The sequence below is a fragment of the Haliotis cracherodii genome, unplaced genomic scaffold (assembly GCF_022045235.1).
Source record: "Haliotis cracherodii isolate W230 unplaced genomic scaffold, xgHalCrac1.p SCAF_10, whole genome shotgun sequence".
In the NCBI taxonomy this organism is placed as follows: domain Eukaryota; kingdom Metazoa; phylum Mollusca; class Gastropoda; order Lepetellida; family Haliotidae; genus Haliotis; species Haliotis cracherodii.
In genome coordinates this window covers 53523232-53544234 of record NW_027266265.1, presented here as the reverse complement: position 1 = coordinate 53544234, position 21003 = coordinate 53523232, and the positions used below count along the sequence as shown (strand labels likewise).

The 21003-nt window shown below is 41.1% G+C and overlaps 1 protein-coding gene across 3 annotated transcripts in view; it reads right to left on the bottom strand.

Moving 5' to 3' along the window:
• Positions 1 to 21003, bottom strand: part of LOC139454528 (dynein axonemal heavy chain 5-like) — a 106210-nt gene that overhangs the window by 51127 nt on the left and 34080 nt on the right. For all 3 annotated transcript variants that reach the window (XM_071236301.1, XM_071236300.1, XM_071236302.1), the window contains exons 4-20: positions 20039 to 20089; positions 15370 to 15530; positions 14362 to 14566; positions 13613 to 13776; positions 12805 to 12981; positions 12451 to 12564; positions 11170 to 11277; positions 10190 to 10499; positions 9422 to 9558; positions 8342 to 8570; positions 7165 to 7343; positions 5453 to 5659; positions 4546 to 4863; positions 3229 to 3379; positions 2280 to 2540; positions 1069 to 1517; positions 191 to 392 (exon numbers count right to left, since the gene is read on the bottom strand). In XM_071236301.1, the coding sequence (XP_071092402.1) occupies positions 191 to 392; positions 1069 to 1517; positions 2280 to 2540; positions 3229 to 3379; positions 4546 to 4863; positions 5453 to 5659; positions 7165 to 7343; positions 8342 to 8570; positions 9422 to 9558; positions 10190 to 10499; positions 11170 to 11277; positions 12451 to 12564; positions 12805 to 12981; positions 13613 to 13776; positions 14362 to 14566; positions 15370 to 15530; positions 20039 to 20089 (3423 nt within the window). The remainder of the gene's footprint in view (positions 1 to 190; positions 393 to 1068; positions 1518 to 2279; positions 2541 to 3228; positions 3380 to 4545; positions 4864 to 5452; positions 5660 to 7164; positions 7344 to 8341; positions 8571 to 9421; positions 9559 to 10189; positions 10500 to 11169; positions 11278 to 12450; positions 12565 to 12804; positions 12982 to 13612; positions 13777 to 14361; positions 14567 to 15369; positions 15531 to 20038; positions 20090 to 21003) is intronic.

Here is a 21003-nt window from a genome sequence, read left to right as displayed (position 1 = left end):
CATGAGCATTGATCCTTGCAATTGGGATGCGATGACATGCATCAACCAAGTCAGTGAGCCTTACCGCCTGATCTCTTACAACAAACATGGGTTGCTGAGGCCAATTCTAACCCAGATCTTCACCGGGGTTTCAAAGGTCATCACTGAAACTGTTTTCTTAAACTTTCACACTTTATACAATCCTGCTCACCTGTATAGAGAGCAATGGCGCCCACATCGTAGTACTCCGGCTCGTTGTTGATCCGAACCTCTTGTTCTTCGTAGTGTTTGATCTTTGCCTCAAACTCCGACAGTTTGGGGTCGTCTTTCATGAACTCAGTAAGGTCCTCGTCGCGGTCACACTCCCAGATGGCATGGTAGTGCGAGAACTTGTCCAGTGCCGTTGTTACCTCCTGCAAGGAAAACACCGCCATATTTGATAACCAACTCACTATGTGCAGACTGAATTTACAAATAAATACAATGAAATAATCTAAATAAGATGAGACACACCTATTACCTCTGCAGTGACTTCGTAAGGTTTTATGCTTCTTATACCAACGTTCCAGCAACATTCTAGCAACATTCCCGCAATGTGCCCACAACGTTCTGGCAACATTCCGGCCACGTTCCGGCAACATTCCAGCAACATTCTAGCAACATTCCTGCAATGTGCCCACAACGTTCCCGCAACGTTCCGGCATCATTCCAGCGACATCCTAGCAACATTCTAGCAACATTCCCGCAACGTTCCCTCAACGTTCCCGCAACATTCTCGCAACATTCCAGCAACATTCCAACAACATTTACACAAGATTCCAACAACGTTCCCACAACATTCCTGCAACGTTCCAGCAACATTTACACAACATTCCCACAACATTCCAGCAATGTTCCAGCAACATTTCCGCAACGTTCAAACCAATGGGCTTCATACAGTGTGGCCACATTGAAAATCAAAATTATATCTTAAGCATGACGTGTGAACCACCCCCTAAGGTTGGTAAACTTATGTTTCTCATAAATAAATTATGTCCCAAAGTGAAATATTTTGGAACAGAAAAGGGTTGAATAACACACTGTACTGACCTTCTTGGTCGAATTGATGGACGTGGACAGAAGGGAGGCCAGTTTAGCAATGTCCTTGTTGTCCGACACGCTCTTAAAGTAATTCTTGACTTGTTGCAGGATGACCAAGTTGCTGGGTGCAGTCTCTCCATCACCACGCCCTTTGCGGTCAGGGTGGGACCCCTCAGAAGGGGCCTGACTGGCCACGCTGCCCCTCCTCTCGTGGGAGTAGTCACCAGTGACCGACCCGGACCGCTCGGTCTGGGCTGGTTTCACGATTCGCTTCCGTTCCTTGCTCCACTGAGACACGCCCTTGCTGACACAGATGATGTTTTGAACGGCTTTGTTCAGGGCCTGCTGGACCTCGTCCAGGGCAGGCTGCATCGTGATATTCGGAATCTGTAGCGTGGCGTACGTTCGGTAGAAGGGACGGCTGTCTCGCTTGTTGTCTCCAAACACGGACGTGTCGGCTGGAATTACAAAAATAGAGGAAGGAGTGAGTCAGTTGGGTCTAACAGCACATTGAACATTATTTGAGTTATATCACAGTGTATCAGCTTGATGCTGTACAAAAGCAAAAGCAAAAGTAGTGACGCAGGTCTTAGACTTTTACTACTTCGGTGAAATCCACAGGTATGGTGCTGACAAACCTAGAAACATAATCGGAGCGAACCAGGATTCGAACTAGCAAAAATAGGTTTCTAGCATGCCCAAGGGACACAACTCTACACAGTGAAAGGAGCTGTCTTAGACGAACCCTTGACCCAAGAATAAAGGACAGAAATAACTTTAGAAAAACAAAAATAACTCCTAAGTTGTATTATGCCAAATCATTCACAAAGAGTAAAACTTTTTTTGTAGGTTTTCTTGGTTGATCTGCTTAGACCCACTTGGAGTCAAAGGTGGAGCATAAGCTTTTATTAAAAACATGTTCTTGACAAACTAAACGGAATGAGAAACTAATCTCTTAAAATTTGCACAAATATATGATACAGATTTGACACTCTTTATAGTTTGTAGGGATTAAAAGAAAAACCTTTTGTCGCCCCCCCCCCCATACTTGTAACCTTTTGTCATGTGGCAACCCCCCACACTTTTGATGTCTTTTGCCTCCCCCATAATCTCACCTCTCCCTATTATAAACAACCAGTACCTCATGACAGCCTATCAGAATATGCTACTTTGACAATAAAAGTATCACTAGGAACATGCCCTGTGACTGCCAGACTTACTCATATAGTGGGTGATTGAACTGGAGGTGATCCTCTTCCTGAGTGACTCGAGGGTGTTGCGGACACAACGTAGGAGGGCGTCCAGGTTGCGGTTGTTGAAGTGGATGAGCAGCTCCATGGCCGACTCCTCGATGTTCTCCCTCATCTCGCGCTTCTTCTTGGCCACATTGAGGGCCTTGGAGGACAGAGGACGCGATCGCTTACTGCCGCTGTGCGACATGCGAGACTCACGAGGAGATCCATCATGGCTCTTCACCTCAGCTGTCAGGAAAAATGTGGAGGTCAATTGTGTGCATGTATACCATGGAATCTTTAACAGTACCTCAAAGTTAAACAAGAGTTTGCCACTAACATGGCTATATCCCCCGCCCCTGTTGCAGAATTTATGAACTTGTCATGGAAATTGTAAAAAATAAGAAGAATTCCATCTTGTTGCCATGGAAACATAAAAAATAAAAATTGCTAAAATTGCTAAATAGCAAAAGGACCAGTTCAGCATGTACCTGACAAACCTGCAAAATTTCATGAAAAAATATTGAACAGTTTCTGAGTTATGCTCCGGAAACGAAACGAGAGGGACAGACGGACGGAGCCCGTTTCTATATCCCCCACCAACTTTGTTGGACGGGGGATAACAAGCATATTTGAAATGTGACAGAGGGAGTTATAGGAAAGTGTACCCTTGACAGAATGTCAACCTAGAGAAACACAATAGTGGATATTAAACATGGCGAGGTCAGAGACTGCAATACTCAATACTTAAAGTCAATTCTTTAATGTTGGTTCACAGATCTGGTTAACAATTTTTCCACAAGTCTTTTCTTCTTCTTGCAAATATAACAATAATATAATTTCAGTAATGCTGTATCATTTGTGTCGTCAGCGAGCAGGGAGCAAACTGACATAAGGTTTGAAAGTAATCATTACAAGAACAAGGGAGACAACTCACCATCTTCCTCCGGCTCCTCTTCTTCCTCCTCCTCTTCCCCCTCCGTCTCCTCGGGCTCCGAGTTGCACAGCATGTTGATCAGCTCATTGGCTGCCTCCTCCACGGTCTGACTCTTGGTCTGCAGGATGTGCGCTCCCTTTGCACACAGGATCTGCCACAACACAACACTTGATAACACACGAGCATGGTGGGGCGGTCGGGTAGCCTAGTGGTTAAAGCGTTAGCTCGTCACGCCGAAGACCCGGGTTCGATTCCCGACATGGGTATAATATGTGAAGCCCATTTCTGGTGCCCCCCGCCATGATATTGCTGGAATATTGCTAAAAGCGGCGTAAAACCATACTCACTCACTCACTCACTCACTCACTCACTCACTCACTCACACGAGCATGGTAGGTGATTGTAACAATAATAACAGGCCGGAAGTCTTTGATACGCATTTAGGAGTTGGGAGAACATGAATGCATGACACTTTTTTATGGATAGCAACTTCTTTTATTCTGTGTATGACGTTTCAGAGCTACTTCTTGCTCCTTCACCTGACCATAAAAAAGTGTCATGTATTAAAAAACAGGCCTCTTAAAAAGCGCCTTACTCCAGTTTATGAGTGAGTTGGATGTAAAGCAGCTTTGAACACTATTCCAGCTATATCACAGCATGTCAGCTTATTGTGGGAGAAAAGCCTGAAGTAATGCATGTCTCAGGTGTTTACCACTTCGGTGAAACCCACGAGCATCGGGGTGAACCAGGATTTGAACCCGACAGTCCAAGATATTCTGTACTCTTTATGCTCAGAGCACATAACATATTTAATATGCATTCTTAGCTGCCTGGGGAGTATACAGTGCAGTCTAACATTAAGTCCCAGAAATACATTTATCTTATTTAAAAATATATGTCTACAAAATACAAAATAAAATACAATGGGGCCCAGAGCAATTCGTCAATTCTAGACTTGTCAAATCATTCTAGATTTGAGTTGGATTCCTTTTAATATATTCCCTAGGGTCTGGGAGACACTACCGGTACATATTGTGGCAACTACAGTGAACATTTTTTCAGTTATATTGAGGCAGGTCTTACACGCCTGCCACCTTCAGGACACCCACAAAGACTGACTAAGGCTCATTATCAAGGAGAATCTCAGACTCAAACCCACAACCAATGGATGCTGAATAAAGATGTAATTCACAGCCATTTGGCCACTGGTGGCCTGGCAACATGTTAAGTACTATCATAGTTCATGTCATATCTAGCAGATACATTTCCTCATATATCAGCTCGGAATGACAGCCTGGTTCTATAGGTTCTCAGTACCTGTGTATTCTCAAGGAAGTGGTCGACAGTCCAGGGTTCATCGTCCGGAAGTTGACACAGTGTTGTCATGGCCATGTCGCGTAGGATGGCGTCAATACGGAACTCGGTCAGGTCATGGGCTCGGTCCATGAGCAGCTCCAGTTCTGCCAGAGCCTTGTACACCTCACCCACATACTCATGTATGTTGATGGAGGTCCACGTCAGAGTTGTCACCCCTGGTTCAATGGCATCGTCCACTTTGGCAATATGGAGGCCCATCAGCATCTCGAAGGCAGCAGGAATCTTCCCCAGGACTCTCTTGTTTTCTTCCAACATCATCTACAGACATGAAGCACATGTTGTGAAACTGTCCAGACAGTGACACACAACATTGTCATAAAATGCGTAATCTACAGCTTGTCATCGTGTTAATCCCCTTGTGGGAAATGATAGGAAGAGTTTGGATGAAATGAGGTTTAACAACATGTCCAAGATTATTGCACTTACATAGCGACGTGCATGCACATGTTGGTGTGTGCGTCTATGTGTGAGTGTGAGTGTGTGTGTCTGTCCATCTGTCTTTCTGTGTGTGTGTGTCTGTCTGTCTGTGCGGTGAGAGAGTGTGTGTGTGTCTGTCTGTATGTCCATCTGTGTCTGTGTGTCTTTCTGTGTGCCTGCGTGTGTCTGTGTGTGTGTCTGTGTGTGCCTGTGTGTCAGTGAGTGTGCGTGTGGACATGCTAATCCAGGCTATGCAATAAATATTCTAACAATAAACTGTCAGTCAAGAGTTACTTCCCTTGCAGGTCTATTTTGGAGGGGATTTTTTAGTGATGACAGGACTTGTCAGAAAGAAAATAGACAAGTAATAAAATCTTAAAGTGACGTTTTTGGCTTGGCTTCTCCACACACATGCAAATCCATGCCTCACCTGAAGTGCATTATAGTTGTCCTTGTACTCAATCTGTTTGGCTCTCATGGTCCGAGCGGCAGGCGGAATCTCCAGGCCAAGTCGACTCATGCACTCCGTCTCTCGGATCATGGTCAGTATTTGGGAGTCAAAGTTGACATAAAGCTCTTTTGTCTCTGGATGGCGGACCAGCAGAGACGCATGGAGGCCAGACTTGGCAGCCTCAACCTAGAGGAGGACAGGGGACTTACTGAAGGCTCAGATAATGTGGCTTAATGTTGAAACATATCTCAAATGACAATCTCTGTCTGTTGTAGTCGTCAGGTGAGAACTTTCTAATTACATGTATATTCCTGACTAATTTCAGGTTACAAAAGCTTTGAAACATTAATGAAAAAAAAAAATCAGCCAGTTTTATTCATATTCAATCTCACATTCTTATAGTCTGAGACCTAATTACATCGCTGCCAAATTTCCAAATCTCCATCATGACAGAAGATATTCAATATGTTAATGTAAGAAGAATGTAAGATCGAGCTTCCGATTGCCATATGTTATATTTGTCATCTTTCTTGCATCATGGGCCTATGGCTACAATACTTGTCTACCATATTTTCTTGAGTATAGTTCGCACTTATTTTCCAAAAAACATAGCTGTGTAGAAGGGGGTGCGCATTATACATGCAATGATGAGTTTTGATGTTTTTTTCCCAAAACGGAAAGACATTACTGTGAGCATGTAACACCTGAAATACCATGTCAACAAATCCATACTGAAGTACGCAAATTAATCATGTAATTACACTGTCTGGCTATAAAAAGTGTTCATTGTATATCTAGACTCATGTTTGTTACTTATTTCATTTTTTATTAAAAATTCCTTTTAATATTATTTGAAATTAATTTCGGTGAAATCGTGTTACTAACAGCAACCACGGTCAGATTACCGCTATTGACACACCTTGAAACGAACTTTAGTTGACAGAGAATGGATACATATATAAAAAATGCCATACTTTGACTCGTTAAAAGTTATGTTTGTCATAGTTTGACGATTCTATGTCAACACATAGTTGTCGCGATCATGTGCACGGGAGCCTCGACGGTAACTGGTCAAACTTGTTCCATGTCAAAAATAATAACCGGCAATAGGGATCAGCAGCCACCCTTAGGGTTATTATAAGTTTAAATATATTCAGTAAAAGCTGCAACTAAAATAACAAGATATTGGAATATATTATTCCTGATAAAAAATAGTTTTAGATACAATTTTTGCTGATCCTTGCATTAAAATCCTGAAAATTATATCATTGGGTGTGTCTTGACTGAATCACTGGTAGATTCCAAGAAAACGTGTGTACAAGCTGATTGCTATTTCCGGCTTAGTTTACCAGAAAATACAAAAGGTAATCTTAATCCCTGGATGTAAAACAATGCCTAGCAGAACAAAAAATACAACCGTAAACGGTAAATCAACATGGTGATTTTTTATCTCAAATTTCAAATTTGTATTGACCAAGTTTTTTATCACTCATTCGTTTACCGGGATTCGCTGAAGGGGTACAGAATTTTTTTTCTGCGCTTAATATTAAAAAAATACTGAATCCACTTGAGGGGGGTGCGCATTATACTCAAGAAAATACAGTAAATAACTACTGAATATATCAATGGCTGTTTCAGACACCCTGACCATTTCACACAGGGCAGGTGCTAGGACTAGAGTTGTCTCCTACCTGTCTGATCCATCCTCGGTGGTACAGGACCTCAAACTCCAGCAGCACCTTGGCAAGCTTGTTGAAGCTCTTGATGATCTTCTTGGCCTCGGGGCCCTGCAAGATGGTGGCATGTTCCTGGAACACCTCCATCGGCTCTTGGATACGACGGTACAACTGGCGCGCCCACGAGATCTTGCCTGCAGAGGGATTGAGCAAGTGAGTGAGGAGTCATATTTGTATACTGCTCACCGCAATAGTCCAAGAACAAAGGACACCAATATTAGGCTTAACACGCTGTACCCTTGTTGGGAATCAAACTCAGGTCATCAGTAGAGTGAGTGCTCTTACCCCTAGGCTAACCCACCAACCCCTTAAGTAAGTCAGGCAAAGAAAACCTTCATCCCAAGTAAGATGACCAATACTATTGTTCACTATGACTGGAACAGATTCATCATGCAGTGTGTACAAGGTTCCTAGAATACTTGATGTTTCCGGCAGTCATAGTTTAATCTTGGGGCCACCAAAATCTTCAGTTTTGATATTAGGCTAATGACAAGGAAACCTCTACCCCTCTCAAGTTTCAACACTGTCACAGTATGTTTCAGAAAGCAAAAGTTATCAATTCAATAATTTCGTTTGAATGGAAACAACCACCACCAGCAAATGAAAATAATCTTAGCGCTAAGACTGTCGCAAGTCTATGTAAAGAATGGGAATTCTGACAATCATGGAGCTATGATTGCTTAGTGAAACAGGGCCAAGGAGTGAGTGAGTGAGTGAGTGAGTGAGTGAGTGAGTGAGTGAGTGAGTGAGTGAGTGAGAGAGCAAGTGAGTATGGTTTTACGCCGCTTTTAGCAATATTCCAGCAATATCACGGCAGGGGACACCAGAAATCCGCTTCACACATTGTACCCAGGGGAATCGAACCCGGATTTTGGCATGACGAGCGAACGCTTTAACCACTACACCACCCCACCAGGACAGAGAAACAGTGTTAGACTCCTACTGACAAGCAACTGGGGGCAAGTTTCTGTCTACAATTGATTTGTAGAACCAGGGCCTGGCCCTGTTATATGAAACAATAATAGCGTTTTTACTGTCGTAAAGATACGTGTGAATTCCAACAATTATATTACTACGATTGCTTTGTGACACAGGGCCCAGGACAAAGAAACAGTGTTAGACGCCTACTGACCTGCAACTGGGGGCAGGTCTCTGGCCACGGGCGGATCACTCTTGTTCTTCTGGTACAGACGGGCCACCATCTCGATGTCCCGGCCGTAGTGGTTGAGGATGCGCTGGTACTTCTCCTGGATGCCCAGGTTGGGGATGTCCAGGCGCTCAAACTTCCTCAGCAGCAGCAGCGCCCTCGCGGTGTTTGAGATGCGATCAAACTTGCCGTCCATGAAGCTCACAATGCCAGACTGGAACATACAAGCAGACCTTCTGACTGATATATATATATATATATATACGGAAATATTGAAACATAGGGTCATGGGACTCAGATGTTGTGAGTGAGTGAGTGAGTATGGTTTTATGCCGCTTTTAGCAATATTCCAGCAATATCACAGCGGGGGACTCCAGAAATGGGCTTCACACATTGTACCCATGTCGGGAATCAAACCCAGGTCTTCGGCGTGACGAGCTAACGCTTTAACCACTAGGCTACCCGACCGCGCCCCCCAGAGATAAAGGGCCACTTGTTGTTTTCAGGGTCAGTGATCAGGGGCAGGAAATTGTCTCCATCCAGACAAGACCTCCCCCCTTACTTACAAAAGGAGGTACAGGCCATCTTGGGCAGCCATCTTGTTTTGGGATATAAAACTTGTCATGATTTCAACATGCAGGTAGAATGTGAAATAATCCAAACATGATATTCATTAACTTAAAGTGAACACAAGGTAATGTGAGGTATATAGATATATATAGATATCTGGATTCAAGCAGGAGGCTGAATCTGACCTGGTATTGATAATAATCATATGTTACAGCCTGATCCCTATTTCATTGTATTCATAAACAGAATATGTATGCGTTTCATAAACAGAGTGCTGAGGTCTAGTCTGGCCCAGAAACCACAGGGGACAAGAAAACATAAGCCTCATAGTGTGAATGGATTAAAAAAGAACGTAATTATTGACAATTATTAAGCACACAAATAGCATCATCCATTTCTTACATCAAGACCCTCAACACAAACTTTTTAAAAGAACGATTCCAGAGAACTCGGTTCCTCAAAGACAATGGTAAGTTACAAATCTGGAATACTGACGTGCAGTTCTGAGATCTGGCGCTTGAAATCATCAAAGTCCTGGTCCACCTCCATCTTTCTCTGGTCCAGATAGTCGTACGACTTCTTCTTCATGGCTGTCACAATGACGCTGAACTTGTTGGCCATGATCTCCAGACCTGCAACAGATCGGTGTGCTTCACAACGATTCTACACGCACATCATGAACATAAAGCCAGGTGTGCCTGGGATACTCTCGACACACAGAGGTACATAAGAACAGACAAACCATTGGTGGATATTATGAGGGTACAACTACATTGAAACGCAATCAACCAAATCACAGAATGTAACCGACCCATCCTACTCAGTCTCCTACGACAAGCAAACAGGCTAGTGATTATTCCGGTGGTTATTCTAGCCTTTGTCATGGTGGAGGCCATGAAACCAGCTGACATGCTGTGATATGACTGTCATACTGTACAACTCACTCAATGGAGTCTTGCCTCGGAGTGATTCCAGCTTAGAATTGGTCCCCAACAACCTACTGGTAGGCTGGTCAGAAGACGAGATCAAATGGATCGTGCTGTCAAGCTTGGTGCCTTGGTTGATAGCGTGTCAACATATCCTGATGGCGTAGATTGCTGCTCATTATGTCAATCACTGGATTGTCTGGTCCACACTTAATTATTTACAGGGCCCCCGTCATAAGGTGGCAATAGTGCACTGTTAAACCACACACACACCTCACAAGGAAAGTAAAACGCACATATTCTGTCTTGACATCAACAGGAAATAAATCCTCCCTACCTTCAATCTTGGACTCTGCTAGATGGGAGTAGGTGTCCATTGTCTCGAACATCTCAATGATCTTCTTGAGTCGCCGTGTGAAGGTGTCGAACTTGCCGAAGATGTACATCTCGGAGAAGTCAAACGGACGTTCCTGGGGCATCTTCTCCAGCTTGTCCTTGGTCTTGTGGAAGTGGCGCTGGTAGTCTATGTTCAGTTTGATGCAGTCGTGGAGCTTGACAACCACCTGGTCCTGAGGCTGAGACCAGATCGTGTCTCGGTGAAGGTCGGTGATGTAGGCCTTGCATGCAGTGATCATCTGGTTGGTTATCTGACGAGGAGGAGGATTAATAAATAATAATGATATGTACTTTTGTACATTCCATACAGCGTATGCCCATAACATGTACATATTACCCCACTTCGCATTCTTTTTGCATTTTCAGCTCCATGGGGAAATTACAACCAAGCTGCCTTGAATGAGTGAGTGAGTTGGGTTTTACGCCGCTTTTAACAGTATTCCAGTTATATCACCACGTGTCAGCTTAATGTGGGAGGAAAGCCCGAATTGATGCAGGTCTCAGACGTTTACCACTTCGGTGAAACTCACGAGCACGGGTATGGTGCTGACAAACCTAGAAACATAATCAGGGCCAACCGGGATTCGAACCCACAATCATAGGTTTCTGGCGTGCCCAAGGGACGCAACTCTGCACAGCGAATCCCGGCGCCTTAGACGACTGGGCCACCCGTGACCCCAGCTGCCATAAAACCAGCACATCAATATAGCACAACCTTGTTACATCAAAGCCCCCTAGCATTAAATATATATCGAGTGATCTATAGTCAAGGCAAGCTGTGCACTGATTCTAACCAGTGAGTCGAGCTTGATGCCCCTTTCAGTTGGAATATATTATTTATAACCCATCCTCCTAATTATGTCTGTCCTTGTACTTGTTCATGTCAAAACACAGTGTATAACACCTGACAAAGGTACGCACCTTGACGAAGAGCGACGTCATCCTCTCTGAGGTGTTGTAGTAACGTGAGATGCTGTGGATCATACGGATCGCGTTGATGAGTCCCGGGATACCTTCCAGCATGCCCACCTGAAGTACACATCACATCATGTTGGTATACTTCGCATAAGTCTTCAATCATCTCTTAATTAGAGATATGCGGGGTACTGGGGGGTACTGAGGGGTACTGGGGGTACTGAGGGGTACTGGGGTGTACTGAGGGTACTTCAGCTTCAGAAGACCCCAATGAAATTTGTGTTACTTTTCAGTATTGTTTATTCACAAAAAGTGTTAGGCCGAAGGCCTATTACACAGAACTATTTACAGAGAGAGGGAGAAAAAAGAATTACCACTATTTTACATATATATCCTTATCCATACGCATTCATACACATACACATGCATATATACAAATAAATATTTAGACTGTATGCAATGAAGGAAGTCGAAAAGCTTTGTAAACCTAGACTACTAGATTTCGTATGATTTCGTTACTTTTGTCAATATATGATTTTATTTTTATCATGTTTATGATCCATCAATGATTGAGCAGTTGGGCAAATAAAAATACATTTGATCTATTCATATTATATTTTTTTTATTGTGGCTTTTGCTCCAGTTGGTCGAACCCCTGTACCCCAAATAAATACAGTGCCTCTGTGTGTCCCAAAGCAATGATTTCTTTCCTGAACAGGACCATCTATTCTTGTGATTTTAAAGTCAAAAAGTGATTTGGCAGAGTGAAACAGTTTTGATTGTCTAGGCCTGGGACTGTTCAATGGCAGTTTAGGCCGCAAGTAGTATCAATCAATGTGTGTAGGAGTGTGAGTGAGTGAGTTTGGTTTTAAAGCTGCTTTGAGAAGTATTTCAGACATGTCATGGTGTGTCAGCTTGACGTGGAGTGAGTGAGTGAGTGAGTTTGATTTTACGCCGCTTTTAGCAATATTCCAGCAATATCAACGGGCTTCACACATTGTACCCATGTCGGGAATCGAACTCAGGTCTTCGGCATGACGAGCGAACGCTTTAACCACTAGTCTACCCGACGTGGAAGGAAAGCCTGAATTGAATTGATGCAGGTCTCAGATGTTTACCATTTTGGTGAAATCAATGAGCACAGGTTTGGTGGTGACAAGCCTACAAACATAATTGGGGGGGGGACCAGGATTTGAATCTATGTTCCTTGAATGCCAAAGCAATGCAACTCAACAATATGCAGTGTCTTAGACAACTGGGTGTATGTGGGTAGGAAGAAGGTCTCACGGGGTCACTGTTGTACAGAGGGTCACAGAACTTCTCCAGCGTGTAGAGGAACTTCACGTTATCCTTCGCCTCATTGGCCGTGTCGGTGATACGCCGGTCGAGTTCCTGCCAGACCTGTATGCATAGTGAAACAAATAAAACATTTGCAAATGGAATGACAACAATTGTGAGGTACATATTTCTGTTCAGTAGTGTACTATAAAAGTCCCACGTCTTCAAGTTCTGCCAACTTGTACATGCCTATCAAAGAGAATCTTATTTTATCTCTAAGGAAGAAAGCTTTTATTTGTAGGAAAATAATCCTCCTCTCACAACAACATATTCTGGTTCTTCAGAAGTTATCTGCAAACGTACCTTGATTAATTTGGACTTGGCTGCATGAAGAACGCCCAGAACGGCCTTGACATCTGAACCCTTGATCTGATCCAGAAGGTAGTTGAACTTTGACATACGTTTCTTCCAGTGGTCGAGTTCAGCCCGGGGCCCGATGTCGTCTGCTTCTCGTCTCATCTGCTCACTCTCAGCAAGAACCTGCAGCAGCAGACGGTCACATTATCAGCAGACGGTCATACTATCAGCAGACGGTCACATTTTGAGTAGGGCAAGGTTTAGGACTTAACGTTTAGTCTCATTTAAAAAGATTACTTATGTCAAGCAAGACTTTACCTATATAATGCAGAAACCAAGTCAGTTTTTGAGTGAATAAATGGTGTTTTATGCTGCAGTAATCACTATGTCACCCATATCTGGCCTGTAAATACTTGAGTCTGGACCAGGCACACCAATGGTTGACTGTATGGGCAATGAACCACTGAGTCAGGTACGATGACACACAGTGCAGCCACCGGATCCCCATCATTTACCGGTAAGTCAGCATTAAAGCAAGGGGTAGCGGGAGTAGTGGGACGCGGTGGGGCGTGTGGGGGTTAGTAGGAAAATATGGGCCTATTTTTACTAAGAAATCACCAAAGGGTTTTGCAAAACCTAGCATCTTACTGTATTTGTCAGTTGCAGATTCATTGAAATCCTGCCTACCCAACACTTCGAAGTGCAATAAATCAAAAGAGCAGTTTTTGCCATTTTAAAAGAAGACAACAATAAAAAACATTTGGACAACAAAACTATCATTTTATAGCATACTATATTTCAAAGGCACCATCACCTGTTCAATCTGTTTGATCCACACATGCATGCACGATTCAATGGCCTCCAGGGCCTCCGAGCTGTTGGCCACTGACTGGTAGTCAGCAGCTGTCTGGATCTTGCTCAGCTCATAACCTTCACATGGTCTCAAGGTCACCTTCTCCTGAAGACTCTCTTGGGCACCTGCAGGTACAACATTATCTAGCCTTATAAACAACATCTTGAGAGAATATGTCACACACAATTAGCAACTTACCACATCACTATCATATACATGTTCTTGAATATTTGACCAATCCTTTACAAATATTGTCCTCTGTTTCAGCTATAGTCTGTTCCCCAATTTTTTTTTTCAGTCTAGTTAGCTAATTTTATGACAGCCCATATCCAAAGATTAAAAGCTACTGTTAACCATCTTGGAAAAATGTTCAGGATAACTGAAGGTCAGGTTGATATTAACGAAGGATGCACAGATTCATTTTGGAATAAACAAAACTAAATGTTCTGGCCCTCGTTTCACAAAGAGATCTTAGCGCTACGATGATCGTAAACCTTTGTTAAAGTATGGTACTTATGATCACCTAAGTGCTAAGATCGCTTTGTGGAACTGGGCCCTGCTGCATAAGGTGTCCCTGGGTCATGTTCCTCATGTGTTCTTAGCACTAAAGGCGATTGTAGTTCCAATACTTCAACATAGACTCATGACAGTCGTAGCGCTAAGATCGTTTTGTGGAAAGAGGCCTTAGTTTGGCTCTGTTCCTTCCTCACCGACAAGCACCGACACAAAGGCATCCAGGGAGTTGAGGAAATCAGCTCGGACATTGGCGTCATCTTTCTCCAGCTTTCCCCACCCTTTCTCCAGGTTCTTGAGGGCCGGGATGAAGATGCTGGACAGCAAATTCTCCACCGCGTGTAGAAGACCACGCCCATTGTGAGCATGACCATTAGTGTCAAGCATCGTGAAGTTCACATCCTGTGTAATTGAATCATATAATTGGAAAACATGATCAATCATTTTCTGGGGCACACTGGTCGGAAACTCCCATCACCCCTCAGATGTCCTGTGACATAATGTTGATGGGTAGGCGGAGTACATGAAATTCATCGAATCTCCACAGGGATAATATTGATGGAAAAAAATACATAAATTGTAACCATCCATGTTGAAAATTTACAAGTCTTGACTGCCAATCTGCCCCTATAGATACAACACTGTCCATGACTTTTGTTTATATAATCATCCAAATTGGGATATAAACAACAACAAAGACAATAAATCAAAATATTTAGTTCAAATCTACTATGAATAGATATATGTAAAAAAAATTAAAGTAAATTAATTCAACTAGTTATTTTCTTAAATATCTTTGGGAGAAGTTTGGGAGAAGGTGTCCTAAGTTGGAGAACTTGTACCAAAACCTATTAACTTTTCGTGAACAAAATATGTTTAAAACAAACCAATAAAATAACATCATGCCCAATGCCCCAGTAATGCAATAAGGAAAATATAGAGACGTACTGGTCGAAAAATACCATTGTTTCTTGTGTATAGTGTGCACTTGACCATGATGCATATATTTTGACCCACCCTGATCCATCCTGACCCACCCCAACCCACCCTCATCCACCCCGCCCCACTACGACCCACCCCAACCACCTCAGCATAACTGTAACTGGTGGAAAAAGTGCACATCACACACAAGAAAATATGGTATCTCAGTTTCAACTGTCATCATTCTTAGAAAGTTTTGGTAAAGTTCCCCGAGAACTGCAGACCTTTGAGATGGTTTGCTCAGTGATGGCGTTGTCTGTGGGCGCTTTAGTGAAGACAAGGCACGTCCCTCGAAGTGGCACCTCCTTCCCATCGGCTAGAAACACCTTCGGTTTGGTCGACTTCACCGTCTTCGTAGTCGGTGGGCCAATACGAACATGATCAACTGGAAATTCAACAAATTGATTTAACTCTGTTCATAAAAACATATTTTAACTTAAGGTAAAAAAAAATCAAGATATTCTTGATTAATGTAATATAAATAGGCTACTCCATAAACGGTGACAATGTGAATGTATTAATGATTGTGTTACAATATCTATGTCATGATAATGAAGAGAATGTGCTCCACTGGGTTAGACGACATCATTGTCTGGATGTTGCTGTGGATAAGCTAGACGTCATGGAAAGATATCATGAATGTTATAACATATTATAGCTCCGGGACTGAGTATGTCCTCAAAGTCAAATCTAATCATTTAAGTCAACAATATTCCTGACATTTGTCTGTTAAAACAATAAAACCTAAAAGTATGTTCAATTTCTAGGCCAGACCAATTTTATTTCTTGTTTTATGAACAAATATATGTTCAGATCTAGCAAACACTAAAATAATAAATTAACTTTTGATACGAAAAATGCTTTTTAACCAAAATTTTGTTTGTTTTTTTGTTGAAATTTTTATTGCAAGATATATAGCTAACATCCACATGGATCAAAAGAAAATAGTTTTACAAAAACAAGAAATAAGACATGGAATACAACTGGTCGGGTGCTACTAAATAAGACAAATACATCATGATGTGATAAAACTGTAATTTCATATAGTGTCTATTGAAATTTCTTTTTCATATTTTTCAAATATAAACTCTTATCAAGAAATAAAGAGCAAAATAGCTGTAAAAATTATGAGCGATGACAAAAAGAATGTATCTGGTGCATACTGTCAGCTATGAAGCAGAAACTATACTGGAATAAACTTGAAATCCTCCGGGAACCAGGTGTGCGTCCATGATTAGAATCAGTTGTCCACCAGCACAATATTACCAGTATTACTTAAGCCATAGCAAAGCCAAGTAATGTTATAGCCGTGGCTGTAGATACAAAGAGTAGTACCATGATACATGTGCCGTTGTGCCATAATGACGTCATTTGTGTCAAGGTTGTAATGTTAGACTGACCACACACACCATTCTGTTATAAAAATAGGCAACTGTCACTCTGAACACTGTACATGCTTTACATAAACATAAAAAATGTGATGTCTTTATAGATTTATCTCTATCTCAATGAACAAATGGATGACAAGAAATATCGGTACATATCACGTCCGCATTAGTTGTATTCTCCATACAGATACCGTATTTGACATATTAAGCACCTGCTCATGTTAGCCCCCACAAACATTTTGAAAACCAAACATCAGGCGTTTTTAATAAAGATTACACGTTTCTCGCCTGTAATTTAATCAAGCTTAATCAAGTTAAAACAACATCTTTGATCAATGTGAACAGGCACCCCACATGGAAACTTATCATGATTATAGGAGCATAATACGTCGTATATATGGTATGTTCGACTGACCCATTGATACATATTTATTAATATAATTTCATGATAACAAAAACACAGATTTCAAGATGCCAGTTGCCTACAAACACCAATAACACCATGTGACAGAGTTAACCTCGCTAACCATCACCAGTAGAGTGTATCAATGACAGTTACGTCAAATCATGCTGTTTAAGTATAACTGATATTTTTCAGTGATAAATAGGATCTTTGTGTATATTGACGTTGTCTGTACATATGTACATTCTAATTTCATCAAAATCTTGCCACTAAAAACATATACACTAAAAAAATGCGAAAGCACTTATACTGGTAGATTTTACATAAAAATTTAAAAAATGCAAATATTCAAAAATATGAAATTTTTACACTTTTAACAAAATAGGACAAAGGACTGTCAAAAAAAAAATCAACATTTTCATTGTACAGATCCATCTGTAAGATAAGTTTTTTCTCTTCTTCACAATAAGAAATGTGCATAGGTTTAGTATTGGTGTTCAAAAGTAATGAGGTTTGGTTAGAGGGTAGGTTACAGCAACCCCACCACAGACATGTTCCGTAAATAATATTCGCACTTATATCATAGCCAAAACTATATCCATGACTTTGACCTATTTTCCATCCTAAATTTTGGTACAGAAGCCATGAAAATAGAGAACTTGTCACACTGATAAGTTCAGAATCAGTAGGTGATTTATCAATATTATTGATTGTTTAGTTTAGGTACTGATTCTCTAAACCTCTGTGATATGATACTCATAATGTACACAGCTTTTTAAAATATTTTAAGGGGCAAGAGATTTTACCTATTTTAACTCTGATAAAAAAATCAAATGTTTAATATTCAAATGTTTATGCCCTGTTATAAGTAACGACAATTACACAAATGTCTCGCTGACATGAAAATACAAAAGCCAATCCTGGAATACCAGTCACTGAGTGCCAAAATATTATAACAATTATCCTTAGAAAACATGTCACTATGGGCCACAGCTTCCTGAAGCATGTAACCCAATATTCTAAACTACACAACGTATAATGAATAAGTCATGAAACGCGACATTTCACTGACACAAGCGTAAAGAAAGCAGAGTTCCTATTCATGCTCTGAGATTTGATTTCATTGTCGTGCCTATCCTGCTGATAATTGTTCAATCACCATGAGTCCAATATTGACGACAACTTAAACAATTCCTTGGACATTCTTATACACTGCCTCAGTCAGGTCAAATAGAACCTAGAACTCAAGCTGCAATAAAAGTAACAAACTGGCCTCCATTCACAAGAGAGTGCTTGCAGCTTCGTAGCCTAGCAACGGGTAAACAGTGTGCAAATGACATGAAAGTGTTGACAGGTATACACTGGTGTACGCCTATGACACTAGGGCGACACAGAAGAATTGACAACATCTAGAACAAGAGTATCCTTCTACCTGTTTCAAATAGCAACGTATACAACACTGATATGCAGGAGTTTAAGTACAATCTACGTAAGCAAAAGGATTTGCTTGCTCACACATTAAACCTCAGCTTTAAGGTTGTATATCGACAATCATGAACATGAATGTTAATTTACTTGATATACATCTTGGGTGGGTGAATACATAATTTTTCACAGGGTCAATAATTCATATTGTACTTCAGGATCTGATATTAATTAATATTTGATATGATTCCAGAGGGGGTAGGCGGATAACATGTAAAGTTATATTGCAATATATATCACTATATCATTAGTAGTATTGAGATTATTAAATAATAGCAGAGATCATCAAATTATCCTTTCAAAATACATCCATGTTGATTATGCCAGTACCATCTCATGTCATGATCTGAGTTCCTGCCATGGGTAAATGTTGGAAAATTACTGGAAAAACAATTTGGGGAGGTTCTGAAAAAATGGACATGGTTATGGGGATAATAATTAAAAGAAGCCTTTTTCTGTTCACCAAAAAAGGATTATCTTTTCACAGGTCATGAAAACATACAAAATATTTGGGGGGCCTAAGATATGGACTGGTTTTAAGGAAGGTTCTGAATAAATGGACAACTTTCTGAGGTCCGGGAACATGGTTGGGCCTTCGGGGAGTACATGAAGACAAGTATATGAGGAGGGTAATAAATATAATTCAGCGGCTAAACACAAAACCATTCAGACAACCAGTAACAAAAACAAAACTACAGCTCTGTCATATGGCATAGATTACAAAACCCTCAACTCAAAAATCTTCAAAAGGGATTGTAGGAAAACCCAATTCTAACCAAGAAACAAATGCTCTACCGTGAGTACAAAAGCTACTACAGTGCTATGTCTAAGTAGCTATCTCATCATGGCTGTCCTATTTACTCCACAATATATTATCTGGGGCTTGATCTAAGACTAAACATGATATACCTAAAATCTTCTATGCTTCAAGTCTCAAATACAGAAAAAAGATGAAAAAAAATAATTCTATTTCAAATATCGCTATTTTTCCAGGACTGTCAAACAGATGTTTGTTGCAACCAAAGAACTTTAACCAGATGTTGATATTGATGTTCACAATCAGGGTTGATACTTGTTGATTCGAGATTAACTTTTAAAAAATGTTCTTTTCAATAAATTAAACAGAGCATAATATTTTCATAAAACCTTGGTAGTTAAAGAAACCAGAAAACAATCTGGTCCAGGCTAATCAGAGTACTGATATCCCACATCATTCTCCAGTTTCTTCTCGTATAATAATGCAAGATTTATCCGAGCATACGCATGCCATGATTTTTTATCTGGATGTTTCATTACCACCCAACTGAAATCAGATCTAGACAATCAGAAAAAAAACCATTTCAAATAACACCATGACCTACTCTTTCAATAATATAAAACATTGATAAATTTACAATGAAATATAGATTGCTTTTCCATCCAAAGTGATTCTGGAAAAACAAAATGTCTTTACTTCCGCCTACGATCATTTCAAAAAGTTTTATCTGGTTAAAGATTGATCAGTGCAGCAACAATGTTTGCATAGATAGTTGTACGGCTAACGCTACATATGTCTGGGTGTGGCAAGTGCTGAGAAGCAACATGAATTAGGTGCGCAATGCTGGTCACAAAACATACTCGTGCTTTTACGCCGGCTGTCCATGGTTTGAATGCGAAAATCTACCGATGCTGAAAGAAAATTCATCAGCAATGAAACTAAAAATGACAACATGTTAGAAATACTAAACCATCTCCAATGTTAGCGCTAAAGTCATTCTGGACCAGTACCAAGGTTTGAACTTAAATCATTAATAAACTATGAACATGTATCAAACAGAAATTGGTCAAATTGTTGCTTAAGTCAAGAATAGTGTTCACTATCCTCCAATAACCAATGAGTGAGTGTGTGATTTGGTTTAACGCCGCTTTTAACATTATTCCAGTTATACCTTGGCGTGTCAGCTTAATGTGGGAGGAAAGCCCGAAGTGATGCAGGTCTTGGACGTTTAACACTTCGGTGAAACCCACGGGCACGGGTATGGTGCTGAGAAACCTAGAAACATAATTGGGGTGAACTGGGATTCGAACCCACAATCATAGGTTTCTGGCGTGCCCAAGGGATGCAACTCTGCACAGCGAATCGCGGCGCCTTAGGCGACTGGGTCACCTGTGCCCCCCTAATAACCAATGATTGTACGTAAAGATATATGCTGGTCTTGTACTAAGTTAAGAAATTATTGATGATTTGCTGGGATGGTTGATCTGTTGAGGTGAATAATCAACAAGATAGCCATCTTAATGAACACTGGTCAAAATAATTAACACCAGTTAAGATAACTAATTAATGCTGGTCATACGTGACCTTCCCCTTTGTCAGTCTTCCAAGGAGCATTAGGCAGCATTGTTTGGCTACTTTTGTTGTTGTTGGTTTGTTTTTTAACGCCGCACCTAGCAATATTACACCTATATGACGGCGGTCAGAAAAAATATTCGAGTCTGGACCAGACAATCCAGTGAGTGATATCATGAGCATTGATCCACGCAATTTGGATTGATGACATGCATCAACCAAGTCAGCAAACCTGACCACCTGATCCGTTAGT